The 10971-nt window shown below is 42.5% G+C and overlaps 1 protein-coding gene across 1 annotated transcript in view; it reads right to left on the bottom strand.

Moving 5' to 3' along the window:
* SULF1 (sulfatase 1) overlaps positions 1-10971 on the bottom strand; it is a 272953-nt gene that overhangs the window by 8131 nt on the left and 253851 nt on the right. Inside the window, exons 20-23 of the mRNA XM_006880534.1 lie at positions 10164-10306; positions 9932-10055; positions 8116-8149; positions 6424-6445 (exon numbers count right to left, since the gene is read on the bottom strand). Coding sequence (XP_006880596.1) covers positions 6424-6445; positions 8116-8149; positions 9932-10055; positions 10164-10306 — 323 coding nt within the window. The remainder of the gene's footprint in view (positions 1-6423; positions 6446-8115; positions 8150-9931; positions 10056-10163; positions 10307-10971) is intronic.

Here is a 10971-nt window from a genome sequence, read left to right as displayed (position 1 = left end):
AACAGGTTTGAGGCCTTGAACACTAATGAGCGAAGACCAGATGAGTTGTGGGAGGATGTCAAAGATATCATTCAGGAAGGGTGTAAACGGTCATTACAAAGACAGAAGAGGAAGAAAAGACCAAAATGGATGTCAGAAGAAACTCTGAAGATTGCACTGGAGCGTAGAAAGGCCAAAGCACAAGGAAGAATTCAAGATACTAAAGAGCTGAACAGAAGATTTCAAAAGGCTGCTCGGAATGACAAAGCAAAATACTACAATGAAACATACTTAGAATATTATTTACTCACTAGGTTCTAAATTCCTTCCAGGAACTCCTATGAAAAGCTTATGGATTACCATCACTTTTATATATACATGCAAACACCAAATCACAAAGCTGATCAATCAAGATCATTGAAAGTACATGCTAGAATCAGACTGTATAAAAATTCTTTTCCAGGATAATACGTCATATAGCTATATAATCCAGGGAAAAAATGTTCTGTGACTCAGTTTCTACATCTGTAAAATAAGGATAATGATAGTATCGATTTCATAAGACTTTGTAGAATTAAATGAGTGATTACATTTAAAGTTCTTGGGAGACTGCTAGAATATATTAAGTCCTGCAATGGTGTTGACAATTGGTTCCAAAATTGGGAAATGAGGGAGGCAGGGTTTGAACTCAGTCTGACCCCAAAAGCCATTTTATAATTATTTATGTCACATAGTTGGGTCAACTCAAACTCTATCATATTATTTCTTCCAGTTTAAAGTTCCTGACAATCTCTCTGCTGCTCTCAGTATAAAGGTCAGATCCTTTGATCTGGCATATAGATAGGTGACCACACTTCTGGGCTTACTTGCTACTCTCCTAGGTTATGTCTGTTGTGCTATTAGCCTAAATAATTTAGAATTCCGTTTTTAAAGTTTTGAATTTTACTATTTTATTGATCTATAAGGATAATAAAAATCACATATTAAAGTTTTTGTAGTTTGAATTGCTTGTAGTGCTCCTACCCATGATGTGAGGGCCCTCTCAAGAGTACTGAAGAAAAACGATGTCAGGATGGAGACTAAGGTGTGTCTGATCCAGGTTATGGTCTTTGCAATTACGTGCTATGCATCGGAGAGTTAGACAGTGAATAGGGATGATAGAAGGAAAATTGATGCCTTTGAGCTGTGGTGCTGGAGAAGAGTGTCGAATATACCATGGACTGCTAGGAGAACAAACAGTTTTGTCCTGGAGAGGGTGAAGCCGGAGTGCCCCTTGGAGTCAAGCACTCTGAAGCTTCGTCTGACATACTTTGGGCATGTTGCAAGGAGGGACTGGTCCTTGGAGAGGCACATCATGTTTCGCAGAGTGGAGGGACAGCACAGGAGAGGAAGACCCTTGATGAGATGGATCGATCCTGTGAGTGGAGTGGTGGGATTGAGTGTGTTTGAGATGGCAAGGTTGGCACAGGATAGAATGGCGTTTAGGGCTCTTGTACACAGGGTCGCTATGAGTTGCAAGTGACTTGACGGCACATAACAACAACAACAACCCCTTGTTGAAGTCTAGTGGCCCTAATGAGTAAGGAGTTGCACTGCCAACTGAAAGTCTGGTTGTTTGGATGCACCATTTGCTCCGTGGGAGAAAGATGGGCAATCTCCTCCTATGCATATTGTTGTGTTGTTGTTATGTGCTGTTAAGTCTCCTGCCATCCATAGCAACCCTATGTACAGCGCTTTGAACCCCGCTCTGTCCTGAGCCAGTCTCATGAATTCCGACACACCAACCCCCATTGCCCCAGTTTCTGTATCAAAACATCTCATTCAGGGTCTTCCTCTCCTGAGTTTCCCTCCACCTTTCCAAGCATGATGTCCTTCTCCAAAGATCTGTCCCTTCTTGCCATGAGCCCAAAGTATATGAGATGATGCTTCAAAATCCCAGCCTCCAAGGAGAAACTTGGTTTCACCCTCTCCAAGACAGACCCATTTGTTTTCTTGGCAGTCCATGGTATGTTCAAAACCCTTTAGCACCACAGCTCGAAGGCATCAATTCTTCTTCTGTCATCCTTAGTCACTGTCCAGATCTCTGATGCATAGCAAGTAACTGTGAAGACCAAGACCTGCATAGGCTTCTGAAAATGTTACCCTGTAGTTTCTTTTTCTTTGTCACAAAAAAAGAAGACTTCAGCATGAAATCTTGTTGGAAAAGGAGGAAAAAAAGATCATGAACATTCTCTGGGGATTTCACTAACCCAAACCCTGGGACCACCTCAAATCCTATCAGCTCTGACCACCTAGACAGGCTAATCTTGCCTCAACTGAGTTGATTCTGAACGCTGATTCAAGTCTCGGTAAACCATATTGAAGAGGAAATACCCATAATGCTGAGTCAGCTTAAAAAAGAAGATGGAACTCGGAGGTGTAACAGAGATACAAGAACAAAGAAAGCTTCAGACCTAGAACACACCAGTAAATGTTTCTTTTTCTTTGGTCTCAAGAGGTTAAGGCAGCTAAGAAAACCAACTTGTGGGCTTACATCTTGCTTGCCCATAAATTAAAATGGAGATGGTGGTAATATGCTATATCTTTCTGACAGCAAATGAAATAACTTCCTCTAGAATTGGGATATTGCTTATGATCCTTTTCACATACTATTGCATTCACATAAATGTGCAGCAAACTCTGCTGTACTTTACTAAGAACAGCAATAACTAGGCTTGCTACTTGCCAGACTCTATGGATGCTCAATACAAGGCTGGGTTTGGAACTATAGCAATCTGACCCCAGTAACCATACCCATATCCGTTGTATAGCCTCTATAGCTATTCCATTTGCATCCATCTGTAAGGCACAAACTGTTGCTACAGAGGGAAATGAGGCAATATAGCAAAAGTCCGGACAGAAACACAAACAGGGTTGTGTAATGTGGTCTATTGGCCTGTGGCACTTTGAGCAAAAAGGGAGGTAGCCCTGATGGTCTCTCCTGCCAAATACTGGCTGCTGGTGCTACACAACGTCTGGACACAGGCCATGGCTGCTGGGAGCTGTCCTTCGACATCAAAAGACAGCTTTCAAAAGCCAGGGGGAAATAGGTGCCCATCAACCTGTCGGTTTGACGCTATCTTGCAACATGGAACAGATCGCTTTCAACTCAAGCCAGCAGTCATGGCTGCCACTTCGTGAGCTGGGCCTTTACTCTCTGAGGCTGTCTGAGCTGGAAAGGGACCACTTGGGCTGCCCGTGCCTGTGCACAGGCCGAGGCATGAAAGCGAAGTACAGTCTTATCAGAGATCAGCTTGCTTCCTAGAAATGGATTTTTGGAAAAATCCATGGAAAAGAAAGCAGTTTAGAAAAGTCCTTCGAATCAATTGGATGCAAAATAGAGTTTTGATAAATATTCTGTTCAAGGTTCAAATGTCAAATTCTTCAGTTATCCTTTTTTCCCCTAAAGTCCTTTGTAATAAAATTTCATGATTAAAAATACATTTTAATCAGCTTTAAAAAAATAATCATTAAGAATTAAGAGCTTCTAAATCCCTTGCGTAGTGTCATCTCTGTTCTAGGAAACACTCCAGGGAGACAGCAGGTCTTTGCAGCTGTCAGTTCAATGTATAAAATGAACTGTTTTAGATGTCTCCTTTCAACTCCACCTGACTTCAAAGTCAGGTAGGTGCAAACCTTGCAATCCCTATGTATGACTAGGCAAAGACTTAGTAACCCTATTGTATGATATTCCTGCTTGTGGCATGGATAACTTGAGCAATGGCTTGCTTCATGATTTATGAAATGGTATGAAAATGCCAGTAATTTAGAGTTATAAGGTATTCTTAGACCTGTCTTTTGGCAAGAAACTCAGAAGGTGAGACTAAAGATAACAACACCATGCTTTCATCTCTCCACTCCACTCCTTCCACTCTACTCCACTCCCTCCACACCCTTTGCTCCGCTCCACTCCACTGCACTGCACACCCTTTCACTCTACTCGACTCCACACCCTCCACTCCCTCTACACCCCCCACTCCACTCCCTCCACGCCTCTCCACTCCACTCCCTCTACTCTACTCCCTCCACACACTCCACTCCACTCCGCTCCACTCCACTCCCTCTACTCTACTGCACTCCACTGCACTCCACTCCACTCCCTCTACTCACTCCACTCCACTGCACTCCACTCCACTCCCTCCACACACTCCACTCCACTCCCTCTACTCCACTCCCTCCACTCCACTCCCTCTACTCTACTCCACTCCCTCTACTCCACTTATTGCCATTGAGTCATTTCTGACCTTCTATATCAGGTTTCCGAGGCTGTAAATCCTGTCATGAACTGACTGCCCATCTTTAACCTGATAAATATGTTTTCAGTTGCCACATTACTGATGAGAAGCATTCTTCTCCAAATACCCTTCAGTTAACAACACTGTGTCTAAATGATTGCAGAAACCATTGATCACTCACTTTCAGAGATGACAATGAGCCTCAAGTGTTTACGATTCAATTGGTACCTCCTAGACCCAGTTCAATACACTTCATCTCAGGTTTTCTAGTAATAACTTCATAGAGAAGAAACCTGACTCAGCTCTGACCATGCTTACACCTTAAATAAACAGTTAATATTCTTTTTAACTCTTTCTCGACAGCTGTAAAAATAGGGCAGAATGCACTGTTGTAGAATGGGACTGTCCTTGGGGTTGGGGAGAGACTGAGTAAGATGGGTTCAATAATGTATACTGCACTGAAACAGAGGAAGAAGAAAACTGTTTAAAAGAGATATGTGACTAGGTATTTCTGTCATCACAGGAGTCTAGAGCGATGGCTACATGGTGGAGGGGACCTGGGGGAGGGTTTGTAAAACAATGAAAGAATCCTTTCTTTTACTTTTCCATAATTTTTGACTCATGTACTTATAACTTGTTAGTCAAATTTGTGTCTTCCAGGTTGCAACACCCCCATGATACATCTTCAAGGATATGAACATGTACGGCCAAGCACAATCAATAAGAGTGCATCTAAATTCCAAAATCAATCTCCATAATAGTCTATGTGTTTCCTACTGCCAAAGGGGCCCCTTTAGAGTAGTGAGAGAAGATCTTCACCCTGAAACCCACAGCGTCCCTTTTCAGCAGGAAGTAGCTAAGAGAATATGCCATCCCCTTTTCCTTATGAATCAGGGTGAAGTCTCTCTCAGGGAGGAGTGATAGGGAATGGCAAAGGACACACCGACAAAGGAGGTTAATCAGAACTGACTTTGACAAGCACTGTGGCAATTGGACAATTAAAACTGACATTTGGATGGCGGGGAAGAAGAACAAACTGGGGAGGAGGGTAGAGAGAATGGTGCGGCAATGAAGGAGTGAAAGCCCAGAATCCCTGTGAATGTTCATTGAAACTAACAAAATTTAATAATAATTTAAAAAAATAGGGCAGAATGAAAACCCTTTAGCCATAAAATTAAGTGCATCATAGATTAGCTGCATGTCAATATTGAGTGTTAGAGCATTTAAGAAGTCCCACTTCAGAAATGTTTTTTTATATAAAATTTTTATTTTATACTGGCTTACTTACAAAGTTCATTTGCATTGTTTTTCACACTGGACCTTTCCCCTTTCCTTTAGCCACTTCAGAAAATCCTGAATGTGATCCCTGGGATACAGGAAAAGTAGTCCTGTTTGAAAAAGGATGCAGGGAATTTAAGCTCACTAGCTCGTCAACAGCCTGTGTTATGCAGATGACACAACCTTGCCTGCTGAAAGTGAGGAGGACTTGAAATGCTTGCTCCAGAAGGTCAGAGACTATAGCCCTCAAATATGGATTACATCTCAACATCAAGAAGACAAAAATCCTCACCAATGGGCAATAAGCATCATCATGCTAGATGGAGAAAAGATTGAAAATGTCTATTATTTCATCTGACTGAAATGAAAAGATGCATTGCATTGGGTAAGTCTATTTGTCAGGGACTTCTCCAAAATACTGAGGAGCAATGAGGCCAGTTTAACGACTAAAGTGGACCTGATCCAGGCCTTGGTTTTTTCAATCATGTGAGAGCTGAACAATGAATAAGGATGACAGAAGAAGATCAAATGCCTTTGAGTTGTCATGGTAGAGAAGAGTACTGAACATCGCACGTACTTCCAAAAGAACAAACAGATATGTCTTGGAGAAAGTACAGCCAGGGTGGTCCTTAGAGGCACGAATAGTGAAACTTCGTCTCACAAAGTTTGAACATGTTATTACCAAGGGCTATTCTTTAGACTAGGACATTGTGCTTGGAAAGGTGGAGGGTCTGCGAAGGAGAGGAAGACCCTCAAGCAGATGGATTAACACAGTGATGGCAGCAACGGGCTTGGGTACGCAGAGATGATGAGGATGACATAGAACAGGCTAGGGTTCAAATCTGAATCTATTGTTCATAGGGTTGCTGTGAGTCACACTCAACTTGATAGCAGGTAACAACAACAGCAACAGCCTGAACTGTGAGCAAGACCAGCTTCAGTCTTAACACGTGCAAGGGGGACATGATTGGAGTGGGCAAAGTAATTAAAGGCATGAAAGAAAGAAAAAAGAGGAATTAGATAAACTATTATAAACATTAAAAAAAATCCGGCTTCCATATTTATATCTTCTCTACTTAACCTGTCCTATTGTCATTAAGTGTCCAGTCAGGCCAATAAGCTGGCCTGTAAAAGGCAGAATCAGAGACCGCAGCTCAAAGGCTAAAGCAGGTGGCAGGAGGGTGAACAAAGCAATCCTGAAGAGTAGTAACTTTCTGGAGATACAACAGTATGTATGGAGCCAATCAAGCCCATTCTTTGATGAAAGTTTTTATCCTAAATAGATTCCTGAACTAGGGTGGGCCCTCAGGGTTCTGTGCTCTCGGAATGCCTGCAGTACACCAGCTCCCCTCTGCTGCCCAAGCATGCTTCTGAGATGCCTACGTTATGGGCTTTGACTAGAAACTTAGCAAGGACTAAGGCTTCTGGTGACCACGTGACCTGTCCGTTAGTGGGTCATAATGCAGTGACCTGCATGTTGCTATGGTGCTGGGACCTCCCTCCTGGCATTTTAAGTATCAGAGGGGTCACCCATGGTAGCCAGGTTTCAACAAAGCTTCTATATGAAGTCCGATTAAGGTGACAGTCCAAAAAAATCTACTTCTGATAATTATCCACTGACCATCTATCTAATCACAAGAAAATATTGGAGGATGAGTTCCCTAGACTTAGGGCACTCAAGGTTCCAAGCAGCCATGACAAGCAACTTGAATGTAGCATGATCATGAAAATGGCAAAAGACAGGTGGTAGTTCGTTGTGTTGGACATGTTGTCAAGCTCACTGCTGAACGCCAAGCCACACAGTCATCCAGTGTCTCAGTTCCTTCTTCAGGGCAGTGAGGACAGAGGTGAAGAAAACAAGACGTGATGACCATGGTGAAGGGTATTGGTGAGTGTTGAGTGTCCGGAGCTACTGTCTAAGGCATTGGTCCAGTGGCCTCTCATACATGCTATGTCAAAACCTTTCACAGTGTCTTGACTCTGAAGGCTGCCCATAACACCCAAGACGTTCCCTCTAATCCCGACCACCCCACGACATCTCTGGATCCCATTGCTAGTACATCACATCTCCAAAGTTAATGACCTGCCCACAGAGTGGCTCCTCCTCCTTCTAACCTCGGCTGTTCTCTTTGTTTCAAATTCTCATTGCTCCCTGTGTGCTTTGGTTTTGTCTTTAGTTCAGCCCTCTAGGTGGTTTATTATGCTTCCTCACCAAATGAAGGTACAAGCATGACAAGGCAAATCATTCTGCTACCCACTCCTGGAGCTTCCCCAAAGTTTGCATTACATTTCTGCCCCCCTCCCGCCTCCCCCTCAATCACATCATTCCATGCTTAAAGGCTTCATCCAATAAGCACACAAGCACAAAGTGAGTGAATGCTCCAGGAGACACCTTGTTGTGACAATGAGCTGGTATGAAAGTGAAAGGACAGACCAAAAACCAGTGACAAGATGTGGTGCAGATGCTGTTAGGTCATGCATGTTCTGTGCGGCATGGCAAGGAATAGAAATTACGTGACATAATGGCCGGATCATGCAATTATTGGCAAAAAAGCTGCGAAGGAGAATATAAAAGTGTGAATACCTGTGTAGATCATAGCTTCCTCCTTCTTTATTTCCTAATATTGGAAAATACAAGAGTAACTCAGGTTAGCTTTAGGACACATAAAACCATTCACAACGTTGTTTTCCATGCACAACATCTAAATCCTAGGAGGAAATATATTGTGTTAAATACAGATGGTACCCCGAGCCCAACAGTTTTTCTACTAGACAGGTTCAAAGTACAGACTGAGCACTAGAAAGAAAAAGGGAAAAGGTTCAAGATAAAAACCTGTAATTATTTATATGAAAAGGGTAGAAATGAGAAAAGGAGGGCAGTTGGTTTTAAAGTGCTAAGAAAAGTACCTCCAGAATTTGAAGGGGTTCTGAGCCCAGGTTTAATTTTGGTTCATTTTTAGACAAGACACTCTACAAAGTGGTCAATAATTATATCCTTAAGGAATAGTCTAAGTGGTGGAGAAAATGAGTTGAAGCTTAAAGAGTCATAACTGACTCCACTTGGTGTATCTTTTCACCATTCTGAGAACTGATCAGACATCACAAAGGAGAGGGGTTTTGTCATCACCAGGAGAAGGCTAAGATTCTTTGGAGGAGAATTATGTGTGATATTTCTAGAGACTCTCATAACCGATTAAGATTTCTGTCCCTAGTAGGTCTTTGTTTGTTTGTGTTTGCAACTCTAGAGGAAAAAGTTAAGAGGGAAGCAGACTATTTGGAAAAGCTTTGAGCCGAGCAGGCTCTGTGATAATAAAAGCTATCTTACAAGCCAGGTTCTCTGTGGGCAATGGATTCCACTAAGGAACAGGCAGTAGTGGAACGATGGCTCAGTGCTCTCAAAGGTCTGACACTGCATGGTGAGGTTCCCACGCATCAAACGCCTTAATGACCCCAAAGCGGAAGTGATGATGGATAGTGATCATCGTTTTGGACAAGAATCCTGACTCTTCAGGTTGCACGACCTGGGGAGATGCCTGGAGACGTTGGCTGTGGGTGTGACCCCCAGAGCCACAATCTGCTGTAGCGATAGGCTCAGAGCGGGGGCTCCTGCCCAGTGCCTGCAAGCCCAGCTCTCCACCATCGGGGTTTACACGTCCCACTGATGCTAGTGTCCATTCCAGCTCTGTTCCTTCTACAGACAACTGGTATTTAGGTTTTAGCAAATATTATGAGGAGAAAATTGGTATTTATGTCACTTGGGCAAGAGCTGAGAGAAAGTGTATGTGTGTAAGCCAGAGAAGTTGGAGCAGACAAGGGAAAGCAGAACACTTCATGCCTGGGGAGGGAATAGCTGACTGAGTCCATGAGGACTTCTAGTACCTATCAGACCCAAAGTTAATAAGCTATTCAAAAAACTTTGGTTTCTCATGCTTGAAATCCTCTTAAATAGACAGAAAAAAACACAAGCCAAAGAAACTGACTTATTTTTGTTATGGGAGTGGGGGCAGGAATCTATGTGCAGAAATAGGGTATTATGTATCCATCCAAAGTTTCTGTGAAAAAGAGGATATTGTTTACTGAGCTTGTGTTTATAATGGTGACAACAATAAAAAGACAAATCTCCAGAACTTTTGTTCCATCTCCAAGAGTGGCTTCTCCCCAGGGGTCAAGGCTGACTGACAGAACAGAAGGACTAGAAGAAAATGCTCATCACATGTTTGGAGAAAATGTAGAGATTACCATTGCGCTTGGTATTGCTGCAGGAGTGTCTCTCGAGTGTATCCCAAACTGTATTTTTTCTATACATAGACAAGTTTTAAAGGCTGAAACCTCTGTCATGTAAAAGAATTTCTTAGGCAATGTAAAAATGAAAAAATAATTTTTTTTCTTCTGTCTCTTACCAACTTCAACACTCTTAGGTCTTGGGTTGCACTGCTTATAACCTTGGCAGCTTCTGAGTTCCATCAACTGTATGTGCAGCTGATTCAAAATACCTCGCTCCACCGTGTGGACTGTGTTTGTGAGCTGCCAGAGGAGAGGTCAGAAACAAAACAAACCCATAAAACTTTTGAGCTCATTTCCAAGCTATTTTATGTTTAACAAACTGAATAAAAGGAAAACACACTGTCTTACCTGATAAGGATCTGTGTTCATATCAAAATACTCCAAAAAGCCAGTAGCAAACTCACAGAAAAGAAAATTGTGTGTCTCATTAACTGTTCGCAAGCACCAATAGGTGTTGTTGTTAGAACTTGTGCAAGCACAGAAGGATCCCACTTTTGGGGGGGAGGGGGAAGAAAAATACAACAAAAAAAGAATGAATAAAACATAGGCATGCTCATACGAACTTTGTAAGCAAACCAATATGAAACAAAAATTTATTTTATTTAAAAACAAAACAAAACATAAGCATGGTCTCCTTTGGAGTGCTTCATTATCTAGACATTTCATGATTCACATTTTCTTTCTTATAAATATTGTGGCAGGGTATTAATGATAACTGCAATTGTTATCCCTCTTGACACACATCTACTGTGATACTGGGAGGTGGGGGGAAAATGGCAATCCATGGTGCTGGGATCCCCGGCTGAAGGTGAGCCTGGGGTACAGGATTCTGCCCTCCCCTCACTCCGCTAGGTAGTGTTTCCAAAGTGGATGGAGAATGGGAAGGGAAAGATCAGAACTTTTGTGTCTCGCCATTTTTAGAATTTTTTTTTAAAGGGACAATTGTACTTAATAAACAGATGTACCTGGTGCCTACACTTGTTCTCTATGTCTACATGTTACAAATGGAACCTTGAAAGACAGGGCCTTCCATAGGGTGGAGTGGTTTGGAGAAGCCTGAGCCTGGCTCGGTAGATTCAGGGGGAGGTTGTCTGAAATCACCGTAGGCAGTCTACAACACTGTGCCATGAGCCAGAGTATCTCTCCTACCACACAG

Source organism: Elephantulus edwardii, unplaced genomic scaffold (genome assembly GCF_000299155.1).
Source record: "Elephantulus edwardii isolate Elephantulus edwardi_28Jun2011 unplaced genomic scaffold, EleEdw1.0 scaffold00008, whole genome shotgun sequence".
In the NCBI taxonomy this organism is placed as follows: domain Eukaryota; kingdom Metazoa; phylum Chordata; class Mammalia; order Macroscelidea; family Macroscelididae; genus Elephantulus; species Elephantulus edwardii.
The sequence above is the reverse complement of the archived record's forward strand: the minus strand, read 5'-3'. Positions and strand labels throughout refer to the sequence as shown.